Source organism: Halichoeres trimaculatus, unplaced genomic scaffold (genome assembly GCF_033239565.1).
Source record: "Halichoeres trimaculatus isolate MK-OKI-2021-1 unplaced genomic scaffold, fHalTri1.1 fHalTri1_scaffold_16, whole genome shotgun sequence".
Classification (NCBI taxonomy): Eukaryota; Metazoa; Chordata; class Actinopteri; order Labriformes; family Labridae; genus Halichoeres; species Halichoeres trimaculatus.
The window spans coordinates 12,707,857-12,734,411 of NW_027437194.1; the positions used below are offsets into that span (position 1 = coordinate 12,707,857).

At 38.6% G+C, this 26,555-nt stretch overlaps 3 protein-coding genes across 5 annotated transcripts; 1 reads left to right on the forward strand and 2 right to left on the reverse strand.

Moving 5' to 3' along the window:
* Positions 1–4,595: 4,595 nt before the first annotated feature.
* LOC141805626 (regulator of G-protein signaling 7-binding protein B-like) lies at positions 4,596–9,612 on the reverse strand. The gene is made up of 6 exons (XM_074690766.1): positions 9,207–9,612; positions 8,831–9,003; positions 7,667–7,797; positions 6,963–7,101; positions 6,755–6,825; positions 4,596–5,964 (listed from the first exon to the last, which is right to left on the reverse strand). Exons 1-6 carry the CDS (start codon positions 9,336–9,338, stop codon positions 5,873–5,875), a joined length of 738 nt encoding a protein of 245 aa, XP_074546867.1. The 5' UTR covers positions 9,339–9,612; the 3' UTR covers positions 4,596–5,872.
* A 952-nt stretch (positions 9,613–10,564) lies between these two features.
* On the reverse strand, positions 10,565–18,725 carry rnf180b (ring finger protein 180b). 3 transcript variants are annotated; one of them, XM_074690883.1, is made up of 8 exons: positions 18,621–18,725; positions 17,166–17,260; positions 16,783–16,881; positions 15,090–15,854; positions 14,560–14,688; positions 14,145–14,364; positions 13,375–13,500; positions 10,565–12,446 (listed from the first exon to the last, which is right to left on the reverse strand). In XM_074690883.1, the coding sequence occupies exons 2-8, from the start codon at positions 17,220–17,222 to the stop codon at positions 12,253–12,255; spliced, it is 1,590 nt and encodes a 529-aa protein (XP_074546984.1). In that variant the 5' UTR covers positions 17,223–17,260; positions 18,621–18,725; the 3' UTR covers positions 10,565–12,252. The 3 variants fall into 3 exon arrangements, with proteins under 3 accessions (XP_074546984.1, XP_074546982.1, XP_074546983.1); XM_074690881.1 differs by having other exon boundaries at positions 10,565–12,449; XM_074690882.1 differs by having other exon boundaries at positions 10,565–12,449; positions 17,166–17,257; positions 18,621–18,717.
* A 1,310-nt stretch (positions 18,726–20,035) lies between these two features.
* htr1ab (5-hydroxytryptamine (serotonin) receptor 1A b) lies at positions 20,036–21,513 on the forward strand. Its single transcript, XM_074690884.1, has one exon. It carries the CDS (start codon positions 20,158–20,160, stop codon positions 21,406–21,408), a length of 1,251 nt encoding a protein of 416 aa, XP_074546985.1. The 5' UTR covers positions 20,036–20,157; the 3' UTR covers positions 21,409–21,513.
* The last annotated feature ends 5,042 nt before the right edge of the window (positions 21,514–26,555 follow it).

Sequence of the window (26,555 nt, forward strand, 5' to 3'; positions counted from 1 at the left end):
GTCTTACTCAGTAACACAGGTCAGTTGAAAACTTGACTGGCAGTGGGGGCACACCATGTCTGTGTCCTACCTGTACTTTTGTATGCATCAAAGGTAAAGTCATCCTTTTAAGGTTTCCTGTGACGGTTTTGGAATAACCATTTTTGTGTTTTTAACTTGCAAAGAAGTGAAGTGGAGGAATTCTACGTAGACACAAGTAGACATGTGTATACCATGACTACTAGCTAGCCAAAACAGTTTTGACTCTTACAGCTAGTACACCACTGGGATTATCAAGTGGACACCTCCTGTCACTGCTGTTTCATTAAGTTAGGCCCTTGACACTTCAGATACCCCTTTTCCATCAAAAGAACCAGATGCTCACTTGTTGCTAGCAATGGTGCTAGAGCTTAGTTGGTTGTAATCACATTCTTTGGAGTCAAGTTGGAGCCACGCCATTGTGTCACTGTAAAATGTCAGTTCATTGCTGCACATGCAGCCGTTTACCCAAGAACACTCGCACTATATGGAAGCCCACAAAGCAACACCAGGAGCTCATCATATGCATACAAGAGATGCTCCTGGTTTTGTAGACTACATTAATATCAAGAGTCAAAAAACCTAACTGATACCTATCTTCATCGTAGTCTCAGGGAAAGGCAACCACACTTGTAAATACAAATGTACAATCAAAGAAATTGTGATCCATCACAAATAACCTGTTATTGTTAGCCTGTGCTAGGCTGCTCTGTTTCGACTACCCTTGAGTACATAGCAGTTAAACTAACTCAATACGTTGACAATGGTACTTTTGTTGATCATCAGAGATGGTCTTAAGGCTGACTGCAAGGCGGAGATTGCCTGTTACCCAGGCAGATCTTGGAAATGTGATTCCAAAAAGTCAATGGCAAAACTTCTCTGTGTCTGTTTTTTGAGCACAGAGAAGAGTCTTAACACAGTTTGATTTTTATTTCCATTTGAGTTTTGTTGAAACATTTCTAACTTGTTCTTCAGATGATCCAAAATACCAGAAAGAATTTGTAAAATAAAAGTGGTCAAGCTTCTCGAATCAAAATCTGCCTTGAATTTTTTCATAGCATTCAAAAATAGTGGACTTTTATAACAATATTATGAGAATCAATTTTTGACATTGTTTTTATTCTTGTAATCATTCATTGTTTATGTTTTGACAATAGAAAAAAAAAGAAGAAAAAAAAAACACAAGTACTCCTGTACCAGAAATAACTTTAATTTTTTAAAGATCACACATTTTTGATGTATCCACCACAGGTATTACATAACAAAAGGATGTTTGAGATTTTTAGATTGCTTAGAAGTACACTGACACTGACATGCATCGTTCGGAGTCAGGTAAGTTCATCTCCAGAAAGCTGTATTTGTGTTTCAGTCCCTGTGATACTTCAAATTCAATAGCTCTATGGCAACATAGGCGATGATGAGAACTATTCCGCAGACAAGCCCCCAGATATTCAGATCCCTGGCCCTCTTCGACGCTTCCATGGCTTCCAACACTTCTCCACGAGAATTTGCTGATTTTACCTTCAAAAGTTAAAATTAGTTCCTACAAAATTGCAATCAAGAGCTCCAGAAAAATGTACAAACAAAGATTGACCTCTTTCATTTTTTGTTTTTCTGGCTATCAAAAGAAGACAAGGCAAAGCTTTTTGAAAGGTACCTACCTTGTGGGAGAAATGAAGGGCACCAAGTCCCAGCGGCATACAGCAGCAAATAAGTGTAAAGTAAGACCATCCAATGTAGGATGGAGCCTCTTCTCCATCTTCTCCCATTCTGGTGTTCTGAGTCAGCTCCATTAAAAAAGGAGATGTGCTTTACTGGCCAAAGTCTTAATCTGATGAGTGTTGGGGGCTGATAGTCTCAACCCTTTTTTTCTTTATGGGTGGGGTCTAACACTAACAGAGACATTAGCAACCACGTGTGAAAGTGAGAAACCAAGTCTGTAACTGAATGAAAAGAGCAGCTGTTTGAGCATGTGTAGTAAAGTCAGCTCCACAAGTTTTCATACAATGAACTTTTTTTTAGTTGAATTTTTTATTGTGTGATCTACAAACCTGAGCTGTACTCATTGCAATCAAACACTTTTGCACTGTTGAAACACTTATGATAAAAAGACCCAAAGCACTTGTGCAGTCATATTCAGCCTCTCTAGGTCTGTACATGCAAGCTCCAGGTAGAGAAAAACAGTCACTACCTGCCCTACCACATAGCCTTGGCTGACCCACCAAAAGGCTGGTCATTTTTTCCTTTCTGACAAGGCTTTTAAATGACCAGTGATGTGTTAAACTGCATGAACCTACAACAATACTATCACTCCTTTGTTCATTTTTTTTCTGCTTCTTCTGTTTCTTTTATTTAAACAATGAATTGCTGAGCTTCTATAATTTCAATTGCTTGCTGTCAAAATTTAATTTTCTCTGCACTGTCAACGGTTGACATCTCCTACAGAAAAGTGTTGTTGAACCCTTTAATGTGGCTGTGTGACCTGAATTCTGGTCATTTTATGATGCGTTTCTCATGCAAAGCTTCCTGTTGAGTTTCCACTGACGGGAAAATCAAGAGCGTGCTGGACGTAAACTTTGTTTGACCTATTTTCAAAGAATTATCGTTTCACTTTAAGTAACTAAATGTTCCATGTTTGGAAGGTAATAAATTCATTATCTTGTTGATGAAATGTTAAAACTGAAAATTGTTGTGAATCTGTCTAGGTGTGCAGAGTTGGTAGTTGAGAGCACTTGAACAGCCGCCCTTTACTCGGGGTCACCTGTGCATTCTGGGGGTGTTTTTCACTCTTTACTCTTCACCAATCACATATCAGAGTGTTAGAGCTACTGTAAACCATGCTCTCTTTAAAGTGTTTGAATCAATAACAGTGAAGTCGTGAAGTCAGATATTTTCAGGGACTTTGCCAAAAAAGCTTCAGATTTCTTTTCATGTGACCATAACTGCCCAAACCCCCTGAACTTGCAGAATGAGAGCCACCTCATGGAAGAAGAAGCTGCCAACTTCGATCTTGAAGAGTGAAACTGATGGAGGTGTTAAAAACTGCAGTACACTGAGTATTCACTAGAGGCTGGCTGCAGAAGCATCAGAGAGCACATACACACCTTTTCAGAAAAAAATGACCTTTACAGTAAAATCAACATGTTGACAGGGTGGTTAAAAAAAAACAAAGCTTTAAGTGTGAATTCAGCATTTTTCTACCAGTAAGCATGGTTGAGTTAGCGATTACAGTAAAGTATCCACTGCTGATGGGCTGCAGAAACAAAGAGGAAGCGTCACAGAAATGACGTGTATTATACAGTCTTTGGATTGAAGTCAAAATGTTACAAGAATGGAATTGTAGTGTTAAAGAGGGCATGCACATGACGTCACAGCAAGCAGCCACCGAGTGGCAGAAAGAGGGAGATGAGTGGCAGCGTTGGCTTAAATACTGTCTAGACTCTCAAAGAAAATCAAACAATAGGAAAGAGCTGTTGCGCGATCGATTGAACGAACATGTTTGAAAAGCAATCAGAGCGATGTTTTGACAGGCCCCTGAAAGACAAAGAGAAGAGAATCTGATGGATCGTTGAAATTTACGGAAACAATCCAGGCAACGATAGATGGATTTGTGGTTCCCATTGTGTGTCAGTTAACATTAATTTATCTTGCATTTTTGGGTTAAACCATACCTTAAATTACATAATCTCTAAATGTTAGCATTTTTCATTCAGCTATATTTTTCAATACTGAAACATTTTTGTCTTTGTGTGACTATGTAAGTTGTCCTCGACGTGATTTGTAAACTAACTTAAACTTAGGCTAACCCAGTTTTCAAAATAAGGGGGAACTCTTTTGCACACTTTCATAGCTTTCAGGCTTTACATTGTGTGGTGTTGAAATCAGGTACAAATAAATGTCAAGATATGATTTCCGGCCACATATCGATGTTCGTGGACGCCTGGTTTTTGGTAATTTCATTAAATCAATGTTGAGTCCAACTATCCCCAATTTTATGTCATATTCCACATTTTCCCCGGTCTTGCCGTGTTTACTGCCGCCCTTTGCAATGCTAGGTGGGGTTTCTTTGCCACTCAGACCGACTGAAGTGGGCAAGACCCATAGGGGAAGTGATGTAAACACATACCCTCTATAGGAATTTTATGTAACATAATGACCATTTGTAAGAATAAAGTACTACTTGTAGTCAACGTTTAGCATGCATGTTGTGAAGCCTTATAGCTAAGATGATACCCTTCATGTGAGAATGGTTGCACTATCTACAATATGGTGCAGCATGTATCAAAGTATGTGTCAAAGGATTAACTACTGATAGCTTATCTCCTTTTGAAACAGGTTAACCAGTAGCTGAGTTTATTTTTTTAGACTTAATGCTCATACGTTGGAAATCATGTTGTACTACAACTTAATGTTCTTACAACTCTAACTTGTATTTGAATGAATAAAAGGTTTACTAGATTGCAAACTATTAAAATCTGTTTGGGGTTTGTTTTTGGTAGAGGGTCAGATTTTAGTCGTTAGAAAGTTTACTAAGTGTAAGTCAAGGAAAAGACAAGCACAACATATATTATGTTCCTTTTTTTGTATAAAATTTTATTCACATTATAAAATGTTCTATCTGTACAAAGGTGTAGCTGTGGATTCTCTACAATGCAGGACACACTGACTACACGTCTCACTCAGAATTAAATACATGCCCATACAAAGAATTTAGTAAACTAGACATCACCACTTTGTGTTACATCAAGAAAACAAATATCTTCACCAACACCAGTTTACAGATAATATTACACTTACATTCAATGGGAGATGGCTGTAGCGGATAAATGTGTTGCAGTTTTTTTTTCCTGATGGTGTGGCTTATTTTTAGTTGAACATGTGCTTAGTCCTAGAGGAACAAAACTGAATTTAGAAGTAGAAAATGACACGTTTGATTTGGGTGTTAAATGATTTATGTAGTGCTAATTCAGATACAATCTGGCAGTCAATCTTTGGAAATTATGAGAGCTTAAATAATTATAAAAACTTTCAAAGGTACCTTCACACAATTTGAAACCTAAACTAGTTGAGAAAGGAAGTTCAGGAGGGAGTTTTATCATAACCAAGTGTAACTTAAACATAATTTTTATAGCTTAGAACCAGACAGACTGACTGAAAACAATATGATTCATTGCTTATTTAAGTGAGAGCAGAAAAGCCTGAAATCTGTTCAGGATGACCAAAAGACAAAAGTTTAAACAAAAACTTTTGTGACAACTTTCACTCATTTGTAAATGGAGTTTTTACATTTGCACAGCTGAATAATTTAAAAATAATTCCTATAGAGAAAAGTCTTTCATGTTTGTTTCATGTGAGTAATGTAACAGTATGGATGAACTGCTTTGTCTATGAGGTGTCACACCACACAGGTAAGTAGAGGCTCATCTGGCAAGAGCGTCTACTGGATGAGGTCCAGATGTTACTCATCCAGTCATTGTTAGAGGTGAAATATCTCACATTGTGAAACATTCAGAATGGAGTGACACAAGCACAATGGCACAGATTCAAACTAAAGATGCCAGTGCATAGCTGGGATATTTACATTTTTATACTCTTTGATTACAAGAAGTGGCACAAAGCAGAAAGATAAGGAGGCAAAGTACTGCAGGGACAAAAAGGAAGAGAAATTGCAAAGATGTGGAGAAACAGGTTACTGATACTAGAGGTTTACAATTTTTGATATGATGGTCAAAGTTTTGCAGCTAAACAAAGAATAAACTCACACTGATGAACTCTTTTTTTATTTACATCAAAAATAGACTTCATTGAATGTCCTTCCCTTTTAGTGTTCACTGCAGTGTGTTAACCTTCAGACTCAGCCAGACACCATGCAGCAGAGTCCAGGGAAGCGTCTCTTCCTCTGCCGGATCAGTGGGTGTGGAGTCAGGTTCAACAAGCTGCTGTCATCTGGAACAAACACACAGGTCAAAGTTGAAACATGTCAGCACCAAGGGAAACATACAGTTTAGAAAAATGGAAAATGCATACACGCCAAGCCAAAAAACTGACTTTTACAGCATTAAAAAACACATTTACAGATCCAAGAACGGCTTGGATTTTACTATTGACACACACTGTACAAAGGATGATTTTTTTTTATAACTTGGCGGATACTAGATTCACAAGTTTGTCCCATCAGAGGTGTAGCTCAGCTCACGTGACTGACAGGTACCCTATAGCTGTCAAAAAGGAAGCTCAAAGACCTATTTTATCCAATATGGCCGCCGGCAACAACCAGCTTCATTACTCTGCATCAGGAACAGATGAGTGATGTAGTGGAGACAACATCCATATTTTATACAGTCTATGATCAGCACACACAAGGTCGATTCACTACACAAAGACAAAATCTGAAAAATGAAAAAAAATATTTTCCATTGGTTATTGTTATTTTTTTATTTGTATACAAATTGACTTTTCTAAAGGAAGATTAAATTTTTTGGGTTGATTTCTTGATCATTGTTCTTTTTTGGGGTTAATAATACAACTAGTGATGGGGCTATCAAAGACTTCAATGATGTGCTAATAAGAAACTTCAAGTTTTGTGTCCTCATGTTTGAGCAAAGCAGCACAATGTCTTCAAAAAACCTAATGAGTGGGCACCTCGTACAAAATGTACGAAAAGTTGTCAAGATGTAGATTTTTTTCCAACTGTTTAATTAATGATGTTGTGAACTTCATCACCAACAGTAGGTACCTTGGTTTTTCAGTGGCAACGGCATTGTATCCCTGAGTTTGCTGAGGAGGTTTCGCATCTCTCGCATATCTCTGAGAAGATAAGGACAGGCAAACAGACACTTGTTGTTTAACTGAGTCATTTTTAACAACAAAACGAAATACAGTTGATAGCCATCAGTGCAGTGTATGACTGAATTAATGAGAATAGCCAGTAGCAGCAGTTGTACCTCTCTATATTTTCAATATCGGTTCCAACCAGCCACTGCTCCTGCAGGAAGTCGATGGGGGACGAGGACCGGTCTTCAAGGATGGGGACGTCAGAGCTTTCATCAATCCTAAAGTCCAGCTTTGGCTCTGAGTCTGTTCCTTCGGGTCCAAACAGAGACAACAGATACCAACAATGACAGCTCTGACACATTCAAAACATCTTTTTTACTTTTATTTAAAAACAAAAAAATGAAAAAACAAGCCCTCTCTTTACAGTGTCTCACAAATGCAAGTTTGCTGATTTATTAATATGATTGAACATGATTCTTAAAAGATGAGAAAATTCTCATCTGCAAGTAGTAAGTCATAACTGTTAGATATGTCTAAATAATAAGGCAGTGAAACAAAATATTCTATTCTGTTCTATTCTATTCTATTCTATTCAGACTCGTAATCTAACACATTTGACTTTGTATCTCATGACCATAAGCTTTTTGTCTCAGACTCACATTTAATGGGATATATAAATATTCCCCCAGTTTTTATCGTGGTCATTTATTTACACATGGCACAGACGGTTAAACTGAAGATTTTAAACGCGATAAATAAAAATGATTCAACATGTGCTTAACATTTTTTTTTAAATAGGCTATAAAAGTGTACAGTAGGCTCCAAAGAAACATGGGTGATAGTTTTTTCTTGTGTGCTTATTGAGAGGTGGTACTTTTTCTGTGCAGCTGCAGCACCCCCAGCAGGCACATGGATTTCAGCATCTCTGTTATGAACATCTCCAGGCAGCACTGCAGCTGGATGAAGAGCCGACAGATCTCAGGATGGATCTCACCATCCTCTGGACTGCAGAAAAAAAGGAGGACAAAGATAGGATGAGAGAAAGAGAAATAAAGAGCGCAAGTGAACGGTTCATTTTGACATTTTGCATAGAAAGTAGGCCAAATTGAAATTTTTTATTGAAGTTTTTTAGATTTTGCAGTATTGTACTGATTTTTAGAGTTGCACATTAGCCCCACAAAACCAGTATTGTTTTGCAATGCTTTTGCCGAGCAAGTAATGTGAAGAGAAGAGAGGAAAGACAACCAAATTTGTTGTGCATCTCAGGAACTGTTATCCTGAACAGCACCAAGAGTTTCTGAAAAGTTAGAATGAAAAGCAGCTTTGAGAATCTGTCTGCAGCCAAAACATCAGTCATTCAACAGTCCCAAGAAATACAGCAAGAATTGCATTACTGGATGTCTATAACTTAAAAAAAAAAAAAAAAAAGTTATGGTTGGACTGAATTCTGTCTTGTTTTATTTATGCTCTATAATGATTAGGCTGAGGGACCTGGTGTTTGTTACAAAGAAAAATGTTTGTGTACTGGGTTACTGTAGATTGGTATTGATAGAGATATTGATTTGGCACCAGCAACAATCCAATATTGCGCAACCCTTTACTGCCCAGTTACATATATTTATTTCATTTTTTCAATAAATATCTGTTGAATATTAATGAACAGCCCAAATTTATTATTTCCCTCTAAAACTTTTTGCAAGAACAGTATCCAGGTACATTTGAGTCACAACAGAAAAGACATGAGGAAAGGTTTATTGTCCTCATCTGTAATCAGCTAATTTTCCTTTTCAAAACCAGTTTAAGCTTCATTAGTCCAATATCAGACAAGCTTACCTCACAACTTTGATGTACGATTATAAATTTTGTTGTGTGTTGCAGGTACAAAAGAGGATTACTGTTATCCTATGTGTTTATTTTAGACATCAGAGCCAATAAAAAAACATACAAGGTTACAGAAAGGGTATCAGAATTGCTGTCTGATGCAGCCCAAACCTGTTCCTTTAAGACAAGAAGGACTCAGTCTTTGTTTCGTGCATACCCTGAAACTGAGATGACGGCGAGGTCCTGGTGTGCAGCCCGGGCCATGGAGCATCCTTTGGTCCGTGTGTGGTGCATCTGAGCCCGCAGCGAGGGACAGTCTACTGAGATTTCTCCCACCGATATGACCTGCTCACGGTACAGGGCAACAAGGTTGTTGAATTCCTGCACAGTCTGCGGAAGAAATAACAGAAAACAGCATGCATTCAATAAAGTCTAATCTGAGATGATTTCATGCACTTGTGCCTTTTGTCTTTTTTTGCGCGCGGTTGCAGCACCTGCAAGGCAAAAACACCTGTCCTTTGGTGCAGAGCTGCAAACAGACCCGGACCTCTTGTCAGTCAGGAACAGATGATATTGGCTCTGTCAGTACTCACCATCCTGCTGCCGTCCACGACGCCTTCCGTGCTCTCTCTGCGCTCCAGCTCCGTCTGCGCCACTTTACTGACAGGGAAAATGATCCCTGCAGATCTGGGGCGCTTTTTTCGCCCGTACGGTGCAGAACACATGCATGCAAACTCAACACCGAAGCCAGACGTAGATAAGGCGAAAGATGATGTCCTTTGGCAAAAAACACGAAATAATCCTTTTGGAAGCAGTAAGGTCACAAAGACTTGATAAAAGCAGAATCGTGTCGTTAATCCCGGAGCAGGACCGTAAAACGGGTCGGACGGACCCCCAGGAGCTCCCAGTGCATCCCAGCTGAGAGGAGAGTCACCTTCAGCCCCTCCTGAAGGCCGAGAGGGAGGCTCCTCTGTCTTCCGCCGCGCGCTCACGTGTGAGGAGGATTCAGACGGAGCCAACAGCAAAACAAATCGTCACCCACCGACTGATAATTAACTGTTTAGGAGCAGCAGTGGTCAGGAAAATAACTACAGCCATTGCAGCGGATCTTAACCTTATCACACAGAACCATACATTATTTAACGCATTAATACTGATTTCACAGCCTAGTTTAACGTTTGTGTACAATCAGACCTGCACTGCACTGCACTGCTTGGCGATAGCTGATTCAGATTTCAGAGCCTTTGCTGGTAATGATTGAGCTTTTCTACACCTTTTCTCCAAGCTGCAATCATTCTTTGGGACACTAGAGGGCAGACTAACTCAGAAACAAACTGGCATTGCGACTTCAGCTCTCCTCCCTGTGAAACCCTTGAAAGTGAGCAGTGAAATATAAGAGCAGAAGATTGGATTTGTATTAATAATACTACTACTAATGAAATTATCTTTACACTGTTGCTTTTCATTTTTCTCCCCATTAAAGAAATAAAGTTTCACATAACTTTGAAGAAAAAGAACCAGGCTGACACTTGTTTTTTCACCACTTCATTGACTTGATGTGCATCTCCAGCAAGGTGTATGATCCATCTTTGAGCATTAAAAATGAAGCTTTAATTTGAAGGGGGATGACCACATTTATCTGCTCCATGTGTAGTTTTTGAGACCTGCAGGTGATGTTGAAATCGGAGCAGATAAATGTTAGACTGAATCTCACTTCTGATATCAGACCAAATACACACTCAAGGCCGAAGCACTGAACCCTCACTGACTGAGAGCTGGGGTGGGACACTGTACAAAGTCTCCAACCAAAGGGAAAAAAAAAGTCTTTACCCCACACCTATGAGAATATGTGACAGCATGTGTGTTGTATGAGTCATTTAGACATTGAACAATCTATATTTAAGTTTTTATTCATGAACCATTTTGAACAATGTAGTGTAATATTTGAACACTTTTCACACTGAGCTACAGAGCAAACAGGGAAAACAATTTAAGAAGAGGGGAAACATGAAAACATTTTTTTTCCATTTAAAATCATACAACTTAACACATGTTCAGCTAATTAACATCTGCTGTTAAGTTTCAACCTTTAAAGATCCAAAATGAAATTTGACCCTTAATGTTCGGGTAAGAAAAGCACACAAGCAAAATTAAAATGGCAATTTTTTTCTATCTCTTACAGCTAATTTTAGAACCCACATTAATACCTGACACAACAATAAGTTTGTTGGGATTTTTTGTGGGGAATCAAAAAAGAAAATAACAGTTATTTTTTTCTTTAAAAGTTTCTCATTATTTCTCTTTTCTTCAGGCTCTTTTTAAACATCTTTTTTTCTTTGCCAGGGAGCAAAAACCCTTCAGTACTGGTTTCATATTACCTGCTGGCAGAAGGCACAGACTAAACAAAGGCACCATATTGAAATGGATAATTCATCCATGTTTTAATCATATTCTCTTATGATAGTAGAATTTCACGCTGTAGCAGTCTTATATCCCTCAACTTTGGAAATAAACCAGCATGTAGGTACAGAAATAAAAGAGAGTTTCTCATGTGATTCTTTTTTTTCTTGCTAACTTAAATCTTCCTATTTTTTTATTTTCCCATTAAAAAACACATTGACAAAAACTCCTGAATTACACAAGTAAATTTGATTAATGAAATTAGGCTCTACAGTCTTCTTAGAATGATGTAAAAAGATGATTACACAGTCAGTTACTTTAAATGTTGTTTTGAATTTCTACAGAGCCCAATGGCTGCTGAGATACAGATTGATGATTAATGGGTCTCAGGTTTAGTTGGCAGTTCAGTTCAGTTTAGATAAGGCCAGATTCACTCTTTTCCCTTACTTAAAGCCTGAGTAGGCTAGTTTCATGTCCCAGGTTGAGATCTTGCTTAGCCCTAGATATCAGTCTCCTTTGTGTTTAACGGGAAAACAATCATGAAAAACCACCCAACAGCCCCTTTAACTTGTCGTCATGATGGCCAGAGTATGACATCTAAAGAAAAAACAGAAAGGCCACTCTGCCTCAGGCAGTATTGCTTATCATCTCAGGGTGTATGATTACTTTTAGACAATTAAAGATGCTGTGTGCAAGAATGAATTATCTATTAGATAAGTCTGTAAAAAGAAAACGAAATTTCACATATTCAGTTATCTTTTAATAAGTGTTTTATCATGTCAAAGTATACACCTATCAGCCATAACATCATGACTACCATGACAACCATGTTCCTGATCATTTACCCTCCTTGAGTATGTTAATGAGTGGCAGAAAGACTCTTATCACTTTTCAACATAATTTCTACTGTGACCTCAATAACAAACATGAATCATCTAAATTTGCAGTTTTGTAAAAGGGAAATTTATGGTAGAGCTGCTGTAATGGGATGCATTCATATGCACAGGTGGTCATAATGTTATAGCTAAACACAGGAAGAAGCTTGTATGATTTTTTTCAAGTATTTTACAAGCGAGTTGGTGATAAACTCCTATTATTCAACTTTTTAGCAGGTTTCAAACTTTTTAAATTCCTGCTCCTGAAACAACAGGTCCTACCTGTTAAACCACAAACACACAACAAACCTTGTTAAAGAAAATAAAAGACAGAGAAACCAGCACTTCAAACTCTTCACAGTCTTTAAAAAAAGAAGTAATACGTGAGGAAACTGAGGAGTAGCAGAAACAGGATCCAGTTGACTGAGTGGATGTAGACGATGACCAGGCCGATGTCGAAGAGCCAGCCACGCATGTCTGTGAGGTCCAAAGCACCCAGGGTGAAACCTCCATGGACAAAGTGCCAGCGTCTCCCTGCAATCCCTACATGTCTCCGGTCTTCTAGAGTTGTACAGACAAAGCAGAAACTGAATTTCAAGGTAATTTCATGTCGCAACCTATGAGCAACATGTATATTTATTCAGGCACTCAGACATGAAAGTCTATCGATTTATGAAATGTTATATTTTCCTGGTATGTATTCCCAACTTTCTGAAACAGTAAAGACCGTTTGTTTTTCAGCATACACTATGTCTGAAAACTGAACTGAACCCCACTTCTAAACTTTTTAGTTTGACCACCTTGACTCTGAAGTAAGACAAACTTAAAACTAAGAAAACATCTTAAGTTTTACAGTCAAGGTTAAACATTAAAAGCTTAACTGAGAAAACAAAGTCCACATCAGTTTTCATCAGACTTTTTCTTTTGACAACAATAACTTTAATCAAATAAACTAGAGAAAATCACTGTCACTTTAGCCAAACACTGACTCCAGTTATATTCCACATCAGTGACTAAAGAGAGTTGAATACTTAATTGAATTGCGTAGTAATTGTTTTTCCCGCTCACCAATCAGAGTTGTGAAGAACATTTTGACACCAATATTCAAGTGACCTCACTCTGCAATAATGTTTATCTGACAGGATTTATTTACGGCTGTTTCCGAGCTTGTAAAGCTTTCTGTGTGCAAACCGTCCGGTGCTGTAAAGATAAAAGCTAATGCTGAACTCACATTTGGAGGAGAGAAGCAATAAAGTTTCTGTTTCTTTGAGAACCTTAGTGGTGTCAGGTCAGGTGATAAGGATAAGGATGAGGTCGGTCACTAGAGCAGCTCTGTTTTCTTACCTCTGAGGTTAATATCAGGTGATAGACTTGAACACCTCTTTCTAAATCACTGTGTCGGTAATGACTTCAGAATAATCAGGAAACTTCTCTGTTACTTAAAATCACTACAACTGCTTTACAGATCCATGTGATAAAGACTTACCCCAAAAGGTCCGAAAGCGTTTGCGGCAGCAGGGCAGCTGCCATTTTGCACATGGAGCACTCTGAAAACTCTGCTTCCGGGCGTAGTAAACTTTTGGAAAGAAGTTTTTTGCCGTTTGGTTTAGCTCTGAGGAACAAAGACATTGATTTCAATGACTAACTGAACGTAGCTCCTGAAAGATTGGGCTGATTCATTCTTCAACTGTTTTTTTTAATAAAATCATCAAAAAAGATAAGTTTTTTTTCTTTTTATAATTCAGGTCTGGTGACTGCTGCTTCTCTGTACCAGTTTTCATCTTTTTTTTGTCTGTTTTTTGAAAAAAAACAGACCAAAGTTGGCCTGCTGTAACTGAAAGTGGAGAGAAATGTTTCATTTAAAAAAACACAAACCTGCAAAAAGAAGAACCGGGAAAAAACACATTATAACAACACTTTCTTGTTTCTTTCCCAGAGCTGTGTAACAGCTACAGCCCCCGCGGCCCTTTGTTACAGGCCTGTCCACCTGTCTGTGACTATTCAGTGGGTGTAATCCCCCCATCCCGCTCAAATGTTTCCCGTCTCATCAGCTATCCTGTCAAGTATGGCCACAAGCAGAAAATATCCAATGAACAATTAAAGAAGTCTTTTTTTTTTCCTTTTTACTTTCTGTGCCTAGCTGCTTTCATTCAAGCTTAATCAAAGGTTTTCTTTTTGTTACTTTAAGTGACCACAGAAACAAAACCATCCCAATACAAATCATAAACACTCTTCTCCAATCAAACAGGATTCTACCTTTACTGAAGGTGGTTTGTGAGATGAGTGTGCGGCAGAGCGGGCAGGGCGTGTAAGCCGGTCGGTTCTTGGCAATTGTACGGAGACACGGCTCACAGAAGACGTGTCCACAGGGCTGACAGGTATAAGGGCTGAAGTAAATGTCGAGACAGACAGCGCAGGTGAGGCTCTCTCTGTCCTCTTCTTCACTGTCCAACAGTGAAGCATTCACATCCTCAGCCTGGAAACACACAAACTGTTAAAAATGACCTTGATACATTAAATAACACTGAGACATGATCACTCAGCACTTCAAATTAACCTGTGAAGATACATAAAAAATGTGATCTATCATACTAAAATATGATCTGTACAGCATCAGAGATCAAACCCTGCACACATACACAGTGATGAATGCAGACTCCAGGTGTCTCACCTGCTCCTGCTCCAGCTGATTATGCAGCCATCGCTCCCTCCTCCTCTGCTTCCTCCGCACACTCTTGAGGCGGTTTTTCTCTCTCTTGCTCAGTCTGTTTGAACCCAAAGAGGTTGTAAAAGCTTGAGGCTGAAAGGGCAACCAGAAATCTTGTTGTCAAACTTCACGAAAATAATACCAATATACATATTTACCACCAACAAGTTCCTTTAAGCATGCACTGAAGTTCTACACTGGATGTTAGTAAAGCAAAGTATCATTTTCAGCATAGTTGTTGTACACAGTTCACAAACTTAATTTTTAACTAAATATTTCATTAGTGAACCATAATTAGAAGGCAAATCAGGGAAACTTCTTGGTTATCAGCCTTGCAGCTATAGAAAAAAGGCTTGTAGGGAGATTTATTTATGTAATTCCTAGAAGCAACATTATATACCTTCACTAAATGTGAAGAAAAGGGGGGGATAAATAACAAGTACAAAATTATTTATAGTACTGGTTTCCATGTACTGGTAGTAACTGTGACTAACCATCACTTCTTGGTCTTGGTCTTGCTCTGCTACACTGTCAGAGATTGATCTCCCTCTGAGGAACAGGGCTAAATCAGAAACCTCCTCGTGGACAGCCGTGGTCTCAGGAGAAGACTCAACATCCTCCACAGTTTGCAGCAGCTGCTGAGCCAGAGGGGACCACGTCCTTCCAGAGACGATTGAATGGCATGTGACTGTGTTGACTAAAGTTTCACCATCAGAGTCAAACTGTGGACTCATGGGAGGGGCAACAGGTGACCGAATTGACTCATCCGTCTCCGCACTCGTCATCTCCAAAGCAGACTTGAGTAAAGGGCCGGCAGGGCAAAAACACGACGACCTGATGGCAACATCCTCCTCCACGCTGCATCGTCTCCGGTGGGAGATGCAGTTCAGAGGACTGAAGGAGAAAGACTGGTTCTGTTCACTGCCTGATGGAGGGTCAGAGGCCACAGCAGAGCTGCTGTGGGATATCACAGAAACACACTTCTGCTGTACGCCATCAAGTGCAGTCCGGCTGGATACAGGCCTCTGCTCTCTGCTCTGTGAGCCGTCGGTCATCAGACCAGCCTGTCCCCTCTCAGGCCTCATCCTCCTCGGCTGGACAATGAGAACACAGTTTTTGTGATCCCGATCCACACGGCTTTTGTTGAGGTGAACCGTGGCATCCAGACCACAAGGGCAGTCAATGCGGTTAATGAAGTTGAAGCCCCCCAAACGAGCTGAGCAGTGATGGCAGTTCAGTTTTCCTACAGTCCACTGGGCCTGAAAGGGAAATCTTCATTAAAACATTATACACCAACTGTATCCTTATGAACTGTATGATTGAACATGAAGCTGCAACAATTATTTTTTTATTCTCTTAAGCTTATCTATTAGTTTCTTCTTGTAAGTACAGTAAAGTGCATCACATGTAGAAAATAATGCTCATTCATGCCCATGGTGACGACTTTAATTGGTTAACTCATACAGCTGTGGCCAGAAGTTTTGGGAATGGCACAAAATTTTTGCTTTTCACAAAGACCTGCCTCAGTTGTTATGGTGGCAATTTGTACCAACTCTAGAATGTGAGGAGTGATCAGATGAATTGCAAATAACTGCAAAGACAGTCCTGCGATGAAAAATGACCTTTTTTGAAAAGCACAATCAGTGCCATTCTCAAAACTTTTGGCCATGACTGTCTGTTTTTGAACACTCAAATACTGGAGTTAAATGTTATACAGGAAAGAAAACTTATCACATTCTTTAAAAATAATTGCAGCGAGAAAAAAAGACAATTTTTCATTTTTTTTTCTTCAAACCAAATAATTTTGATTACTTTTAGATTAGCTTTAAGGTAAGAGACTATCTTTCCAAGCTGTTAATAAAATTTGAAAGGTTTATCATTGGTTGGTACTAAATTTGTAGAATTACTGAAAACAGCAGCAGCAAGATCTAAAGAACAAATTGTACATTTATAATAAAAGGGGAGTGCTGATAAACATAGACACTGTTACCAACATGTGCGTATATAAAAAAAACAGTTTGCAAACTATTTAGGAAAAAACAAAAACATAATAATAAATATAAAAGCGTCACCTTAGGCAGTAGAAAGAAGCAAAAAATGAAAACCTCATCAAAATATAAGACATAACTCATGTACTTAAAGCAGTGAGGTAAACGAATCCTCACATCCTTGAGGTGACATATTTACCTGGTTAACCGAGGACAGGATCCACTCTGGCAGAGTGTCAATGTTCACATGCCAGATACTGCAAGCAGCCGCTGAGCTTTCATCTGTGTCCTCCACTTGCTGTGACAAACACACACACAAACAAACAGGCAAATCCAAAACAGACCGTGATGATCAGATAAGCTAAACCACTTTGAAGATACAGAGCAATGATTCTCTCGGCTTTTAAACTGAATCTATGGCAGTGTTTTGAGAAATAAATTGTGGATTAAGTACATAAAAACTTAAGCACAATCTTTGTAGTTCAGATCTGAGTTACTGAAAATAATAACTTGTGTTTTTTGAAAGATACATCACATGCACTGCTATACAAAAACACACACAAAAAAAAAAAATCCACCAACCGTTAACAGACATGTTGAGTCGATAATGCTCTTCCGACATTTCCTACACCGGAGCATGACTCTCTCTCTTCTGACGATGCCAATTTATACACCTGCTGCAGGAGAAGACAACAGTTAAGACATGCAGCTGACAACACATCTGCACTGAGATCTTGTAAATTTAACAGCTAAACTCAAAGTAAGCCGGTTATAGGTTGAGCCATGCAAGGAGCCACTAATGTACTGTGCTTATAAAGTCACCAGATGCTGTTCCCTGTAGGGGCTCAACATATTGATGTATTTTTAGAGTGACCCTAGAGTTCAGAGAGAATAAATATCTTGTTGGTTGAATACAAAAATACTAAGTGTACAAGTACAGTGAGCTGAACTGTTTGGTACAGAATGTCCTACTTTTCGTTTACCACCTCCTCTATCAAGAGGTCCTGTGACCCAGTCTGGAGTGCTGTATGCACAGATAAGTGTGCTAAACTGTGTAAACATTGTCAAAACAAAGTCACGTGCAGTGTGCAAAAACAGTTCAAACATGTTATTTGAGTCAGTATCATCTGAATGTGATCAGGTTCGCAACATCTGCTCTTCACAGCAATGTAAAAGTAATAACTTATGACAGAGATTGTTTGTTTAAGAAGACAATTAAGTAGCAAGTTCAGGTGATTAAAAAAAAAACTATCCTCATGGTCAATGATGTCATCTTTGAGCTTTAATATGACAACCTTTGGTCCATGGCTCATGAGGCCATTTCATATTATCATAGTACTTTTATTATTGTTCTTGTATGCTATTCCCCTGCAAAGCATACACATATGATTTTTACTTGTTTAATCTGCTTGATGCAAACTACCAAAAACATCTTATTAAACTGCTGATGGTATTCGCTCCAGTTCAATCAAAACAGGAGCATAAATGAGACAACATATGTCGGCTGACAAGCCTGGCTCTTTGAGGCTCAGAGATACAGACCTGAGCTTCACCCAGCATACCACATCACAGGGTGCATGGGTATGTCGTTAGTGCTAACTTTGGGATGAAAAACATGACTGTCTTACAGTGCTGACTACACATCAGTGTACTGTACGCTGTCACTGAGCGTTTTAAGTTGTGACAAACTATCCCTGCATGAATATGTGGAAAATGTGCAGTACACGGACCGTGTCAAACGGTTTAAGTAACCTAAACCACAGGCAGTTCACACGCAAATATAAGGCCACAAAATAAAACTTAATCCAACCAATCACTTAAGCTCATTTATTTCAATGCAATCAAACTACGACATTATTGAATATTGTGAGTATTTTTGTTAGGTGAGCATGTTCACCACACAGAAAACAACATAGCTAACACGTTGGAGGAAGAAAACAGATCTCAAACAGGCTCTCTATCAGTTTTTGCTAAGATATAACAATTTTAAAGACGACATTCATAAAAAATAGTATTTCCTGATGAGGACCAGCCTACCTGGGAGTTAGGAGGACTGTTAGGGCCGTGATGTTGGTGAAATCTTGAGTACATATACAAGAAAGTTACAGCAGCCCTTTCATTTTACCGAGCCGTGACGTCAGGCGACAGGAGAAGTACGGCAAGTCCAATAGATCAAAAGTGAAAAATCTACAACGAATCTATCTGCCGCTGTGTTGGCACAAATAATATTTAATAGCTACAACCTTATGCTCACTTTATAACATTTACTCATCTGTACCAAATAAATAGTCTAAAACTTGTGACACATCTGTGTAATTAATGGCCCAATCTGAAAGTGCAACCTACAAACTGTCATACATAGGTTACCTGTTGAAGAAAAAAGTATGAAGGCCTAATCGAAGACATTTATATATGTCTTAATTTTTATGAAATTCTCAAAATAAATAAATAAATAAATAAATAAATAAATAAATAGTCTTAAATGTGTTTCATTTTAGGCTATATTTTACCTTCATTAAAGTATTTCACTTCTACAGTGTTAAAACTCTGTTGTAAATCATAATGGAAAAAATGCAAAGAACACCGTGTAGCCTACATTGTCTGCAAGGCCCGGAAAAAAAAGAAAGAGAAAAAAAATAGTCAGTGTCTGTGTTTTGAAAATAAAGGAGACTTACGCCAGGTGGCAGTACCACACCTAAGGGATCCAGAGCGTTGACCATGGTACTGAAAGCAGACAATTACATCTCAAATAAGATTTATTGTGAGGCAATAATTAGTTTTGAATAGATTCTTAGATTGGTTCATAGTTAGTTGAATAGTACAAGTGGACAAATATTTACATAGTTAGTCTGCTGAAAGCTTCAGAGTACTTGGTTGAAATTGATTTGCAAACGGAGTCAACACTGATGCTGCCAAGAGTGTCATGTTTTTCCAAAACAGTACAGCTACTCTCAGAGCAAAAATAACGACAAAACCCTGCGTCAATACTAAAGATTAGGAAACATTAATAACAATATTAATTTTACTTACAGCAATATTCCAGTTGTTTTATCAAATTCGTTATTATTTAGCTAAAAATAGGGTTTTTATCGGATGCAGTTAAATTCTATTGCAAAATAGTGCCACCACAGTGCGAGCCAGAACACTATCCATGACAGTGTTAATTTCGCAGATATATTATTTAAATGTTGCTGGAAAAAAAATAGGAAAAATCCAATGAAAAACTAAAAGATGCAGCTTTAACTTGCAACTTTGCAGCGTTACAGCAGAGAAAACTAGTTTTAATATAGTCTACGGTTATTCAGTAACTCGCTTTTCTCTATCGCTTCAGCAGCCGACTAAACTGAGGCAAACAGCCAGACTCAGTTAGATCCTCACTGAATAATGACGCATTTTCCATCACGGGTATAAATACGCAGCATCATTCCCTCTCAACAGCCGACACTCGCAGTTCAGACTCGTTCTGCACTGCTCACACTCCTGCAGTTCACGATGCGCTCCTCCAGGTGCGGCGGTGTGATGCGCACCGGGCTCTCCACAAAGTGACGGAAGCTCTGAAACTTTACGACCGACAATGGACGGCACAAACAACACGACAGATTGGTTTTTGTTTCAGAACTTTTCAAACGCAACACTACCTGAAGGAGAAGAGGAGGTGAAGCTAAGCTACCAGGTGGTCACATCCTTCCTGCTCGGCGCGCTCATCCTGTGCGCAATCTTTGGGAACGCGTGCGTGGTCGCAGCCATCGCTTTGGAGCGCTCTCTTCAGAATGTGGCAAATTATCTGATCGGCTCTCTGGCTGTCACAGACCTGATGGTATCGGTGCTGGTGCTGCCTATGGCAGCGCTCTACCAAGTTTTGAACCGGTGGACTCTGGGGCAGATTCCGTGTGACATCTTCATCTCTCTGGATGTGTTGTGCTGTACTTCATCTATCCTGCACCTGTGCGCCATCGCCCTGGACAGATACTGGGCCATAACAGAGCCTATAGACTACATGAAGAAGAGGACACCGAGAAGAGCAGCCGTCCTCATCAGCGTCACCTGGCTTGTGGGGTTTTCCATCTCTGTGCCACCTATGTTGATCATGCGCTCCCAACCAAACAGCATGGCAGGGGACAGAGCAAACCCCAAACAGTGCAAAATCAGACAAGACCCTTGGTACACGATATACTCCACATTCGGGGCTTTTTACATTCCGCTGACTCTGATGCTGGTTCTATATGGACGAATATTCAAAGCAGCAAGGTTCCGCATCAGGAGGACTGTGCGTAAAACAGAGAAAAAGAAAGTTACAGACTCTTGCTTGGCGTTATCCCCTGCCCTGTTTCATAAAAAGACTCAGGGAGATGGACAGGGTAAGACCTGGAAAAGAAGCGTGGAGCCCCGGCCACTGCCGAGTGTCAACGGCGCGGTGAAGCACGCGGAGGATGGCGAGTCTCTTGAGATCATCGAGGTACACAGCAACTTCAAAGGAAACCTGCAGCTGCCCAACACCCCGAACTCCGCTCCATTATTCGAGAACAGACACGAGAAGGCGACCGAAGCGAAGAGAAAGATTGCACTTGCACGAGAGCGCAAGACAGTGAAGACTCTGGGCATCATCATGGGCACCTTTATCCTCTGCTGGCTGCCCTTCTTTATCGTCGCCCTGGTCATGCCTTTCTGCAAGGAGTCGTGCTACATGCCCCGCGCGCTGGAAGATGTCATAAACTGGCTGGGTTACTCTAACTCTTTACTGAATCCCATCATTTACGCATACTTCAACAAAGACTTTCAGAGCGCCTTTAAGAAAATAATAAAGTGCCATTTTTGCAGACCGTGATCAGCCTCGACGACCAAACAGCCTTTAAGAATGGCACAAAACATGTTTCTGCTACAGATTGATGTAAAAATTGAACAAAGCGATCAAGAACTGTCGAACATTACCATGGGCATCAGTATTGAATATTGCGAATCATGTCTGTAGTCTATGCATAGATAAAGCTGTGATCGTTGAAGCTCCATGTTCTTCATCCTGTTCTGTAATGTTCAATAAAGAGATACTTTTCTTTAACTTTCTGTGGTGGTGATTTTAACAGTAGTATCCCATCTTGTCATATATCTAAAAAGATTAAAAATTTATAAGTAAATTAAAAGAATTACACAATAATAATAATAATAATAATAATAATAATAATAATAATAATAATAATAAGGCTACAATTTTGATACAGTTGTGTTTACAGCTAAAAAATGTAGAAATCTTCTTGCTGTTTTAAAGTTTGTTACCTGCTATTCAGACAAGAAACAGTTTATCAGTCAACAATGAAGTTAAAAGCTTGAATCATACTCAAATTTTACAAATCACTATAATACAATTTTGTGCATGAAAAGGCCTAACTGAGAGAAATAAAAACTTCACAACTTAACTGATGCATTGACATTAGCATAAAGCAGCCCTATTTCTGTAATATTTGATCTTATTTTGGACTGTGGAATGAGCAAATCTCTGACAGCAGAGATTAAAGCTGCTCCCAAACAAATTTGTTTGGATTTGAGTCAAACTTTTTGATAGAAATACAGTAATCATAATAGACACAGTTATTATTTGTATTTTTGTAGATAATCTGTTTTTCTTGTCACATTCCAATTAAGGGTCTATATAAAAGGGGGCTGCATTCCTTTGGCTTATAAATGTCACATTATTGGCCCATAAAGTCTTGGTACTCACAGAGCCATGATAAAGACTACATTAATCCAGTCATCTTCAGAGGTTAATAGAGGAAGAAAACTTAAAGCTCCTTGGAGGACATTATTACTAGAACTTAAACACACTAAAATTCACACTGATGCCTCCATATGGCCTACAAATGCAATCAAAACCATGGTTCTCTAGCATTATCTGAAGTGAGTTACTGCATGAAGAGTAATTGTCAGACAAGGGGATTAAAAAACCAACCAAAAGAACAGCCAGCATTTGCACTCAAAATATTCTCAGCAAATGATGCATTTGAATTGAACAAAAAACAGGATGGGATGTAGTTGTTGCAAAATTCTTTTCTGCTAGCACAGGATAACGTCAAACAAAAAAATACAAGGTACCGCTTTGTCTACAGGGGGTGCAAAATTTGACTCGGACTTGGATTTCTGTTTTGTTTTGTTACATATTTCTTTTAGATTTTCTGTTATTGGGGTGTCTACAGAAAGGGAAGAGACATTTTAGATATAAAAAAACCACAACAACTTCTGAACAATAACAAAACTCATTCACACTACAAGATCAAAATTGACAAGACAACACACTTAATTGACACGGGGTATCAACAAGTAGACAAGTAGTATCACAGAAAAGAAGAGAAAGGGAAAGATGAGGGAAAAGGAACGGAAGAAATATATATATATATATATATATATATATATATATATATATATATATATATATATATATATATATATATATATATACATACATACATATATATATATATATATATATATATATATATATATATATATGTATATATGTTTGTATATATATATATATATATATATATATATATATATATATATATATATATATATATATATATATATATTCAAACAATGAAAAAAAAAGTAGTTCATTGGTTTTCAGCCTCAACAGGCAAGGCAGGACTTGGATTTCCTTTGACTGGGAATAAAACGGCCCAAACTTAAAGATGTCTCTTTATAACGTCAAAAAAAAAAAAAAGAAAGAAAAAGAAAAAAAGAAAAACTTTTCAGAGAAAATTTCTAAAGCAAAGTTTGATTTGGGGGAAAATGTAAGCTAAAGATCAGCAAATAAATATAATAGCTTTCACTTTATCCACAGGAAATGCCAAAACTGACTCAAACTCTTAGTTCCTCACAAACTTTATTGGAAATCTTTTTTGTTAAGTTTTGCTGTTATTTGTTTTTCAAGACAAAAACTGTAAAGAGCACTGAATAATTTCCAAACTTTTATAGCCAAAAGCTTTTACAATAATGACAATGTGTGGAGAAAGCAAAGTGCCATTAGTTGCAGCACAACTCCAAATGCAATCATACTTCACATGTTTGAATGCTGTGAAACTGTTTAAGTGGTAAAAGTTAATGAGCTAAACCGCTTCCAATAGTTAGCTAAAGCCCTTTTCCTCAACACTATTATGTATATGTTCTCATTATATGACTGAAAGGGGCCATTTAACATCTGTGAGAGAATAAAAAAAAAACCCTCACTGCTTTCTTCTCCCCAAATCTTTGATTTTGTGCATGAAATTATGTTATTATGGGCTTCTTCTGGTTTGTTTGCCAGAATTTTTAGTTCTTCTCTTCAGTGGATTTGCATGGAAATGGTGGCACTTAACATCTGCTCTTCAGTACAACACGGCCCCCAAGCAAGGCACAAATAGTTGGGGGAAACAGCCAAAAGGAGGAGATTTCTTCAGTATCGGCGTGCAAAAGAAATATAGATATAGAATAAAGAAATATAAATCTCCCCATAACCTCACTGACCTCTTAACATGACAAATGGTCATTATAAAAATCTGCCATCTGCAGTATGCATTCGTACAGACAGAACGTCCAAACATGCTTGGTAGAATTTTGGTGAGATGGGTCTGAAATTGAGGCTGAATCCATCTGAATTTAGAATGGATGGAAAGCTGTTGCCATTAAAGCAGAGTGTCTGTTTGAATATTTCTGTCCAAATGAACATCTTTATGAACCTCTATGAACACCTGGATCAAACTGAATCAGAACATTTCAGCTGATACTGTCAGATAGATTGGAAAAAGGTGATTCAGAGCTTTTTGAAATGAGATAAAGGCACAAAGTGTAATATGGTTAATATCTGTTTCATACAGGTGAATTTTAAATTTGTCACAGTTGGACTTTTCTTTATCCCCCCAGGATTAGAGTTGGTGCCATCCTATTATCCTGTCTTTCAATTTCATCCTTTTTTTCCAAAAGCTTCATCTGCACTCTGATCCTCTCATAACATGTGTGTGCTGATTTCAGGAGTTATTGTTGAACAAAGAAAATCTTTATTCAGAAACATGAAAAAGCGTTTTGACAATTCAGAGGTTGACACTGACACAGAGTGTGTTCGGCATTTAGCAGGACGGTGAACAAACAGAGGGGGGAAAAAGAACAGACAAAAAAGGAATTCGTCACCAAACACAAGCCGTCATAAAAAGGTTGCTGTGACGTGGTAGTGCCTTTTTTCTGGTACCTTGCTTCCCTTTGTCTCCATTGCCTGATAATATATAAGTCTATCTTAAAAAGGCTGCAAAAGGCTCACACAGATGGATGCTGGAGAGGTTGTCACCATAGCGACATATGGGGGATGCAACTCCTGGGCCGAAGGGGCAATTACCTGATCAAAGGCCTGCTGGGACAGAGGAGTACAGAGGTGTGTGTGAGGGGCCCACAGCTGGCAGCTCCAGCAGACAATAAGCAGCTTTATTTTTTTCCTTTAGTTTTTGGCTTGCTGTGTTACACAGACAGGGCTCACAGTGACATCTACAGTACAAAAAAAACTTTTTTCTATGTATCTCAGTGAAGCATTGCTTTGAGTTTGCTGAAGCTGTAGGGCTGACCATTTAGTGAGCACATAAACTGTAACAGCGACTCAGCAGAACACCTTGGGGAAAATGTCTGTGCTTAAGATTATCATTTATATTTTATATTATCAGTTATCAACAAGCACTGGTTACTGCTCACGCAATCCTCTATGTGAGCTTGCCATACATTGATTTTCTTAGCAGTTTATTAATGGGGTCGTTCTTTGCTCTTTTGTTGTGGTCCTGTGGTGTATGTCAAGGGTTTAGTTTAGGTCCACTTGTATTTTCTATTTATATGCTTCCGCTTGGCAAAATCATTCAGCTTCACAACCCATCATCTTACTGGTATGCAGATGACACACAGTTATACCCATTGCTGAGACCTAATGACCAAGGGAGCCTGTTTTTAACTTAAAGACATCAAACGTTGGATTGCCCAAAGCTTGTAACAGCTTAATAACTCGAAATTAGAAATCATTCGCTTCAATTATCCCAACTCATGGACTGCTCAGACTGAAAGCTCCCTTGTTATCAGAAAACCATCCAGTACTGATTTATTCATTTTTTCGCATCTGGATTGCTGAAACTCTGTCCTTCCTGGTATCACCCATAAATCTCTCTCCCTTCCCCGATCTGGTCCAAAATGCAACAGGTTTTAACAGACTACATCACATCACTACCACCCTCACATCCCTTCACTGGCTTCATGTGCATTTTAAATTGATTTTTTTAGACTTTGGTGATCACTTTTAAAATTTCTTCAGGCGCACAGAAATGTTGACACCTGTTGGTGTTCCAAAGTCAAGACTGAAATCAAAGGGTGATTGCTCTTTTTCTACCAGGACCCCTCGACTTACGAACAACCTTGCAGAGGAGTTAAGGCTGGCAGTGTCAGTAACTACTTTTGAATCTCCTGTTGAATTTCACTTTTAGACTTGTTTTTATGTAATTTTACCCTTTTAATTGTAAATGTCAATGTCAGTTCAATTCATTTGACTTTAATCCATTTGTTGTCTATGTCTATATACCTCTTGCTTCCCTCAGCCAGATAATTGATTCTCTGATTCTCTGACATGTTTTCTTGTCAAAGCACTTTGAAAATGATTTGTTTTAAAAGTGCTTTATAAATAAAGTTTTTATTATTATTATTATTATTATAGATAAGATGCAGATAATATGGTATGCCATACTAAGGAGAAGTTAGCCAGTACACACATTACTTTCACACTGAACATTTGGGCGATGAGCTACAATCCTGCACCACACTCCTGTAGCTCTGTTTATTTTCAAATGAACAGTCATGGTCAGCTACTACCTCAACTAAAGCTCATACCATGTTTTTCGGCTTTGACAGTTTGGTGTATTCTGGCCCATATTAAGTACGTGGTCAATGCTGGTGCCAGATAGCCAACATAACTTGGATCTTTAG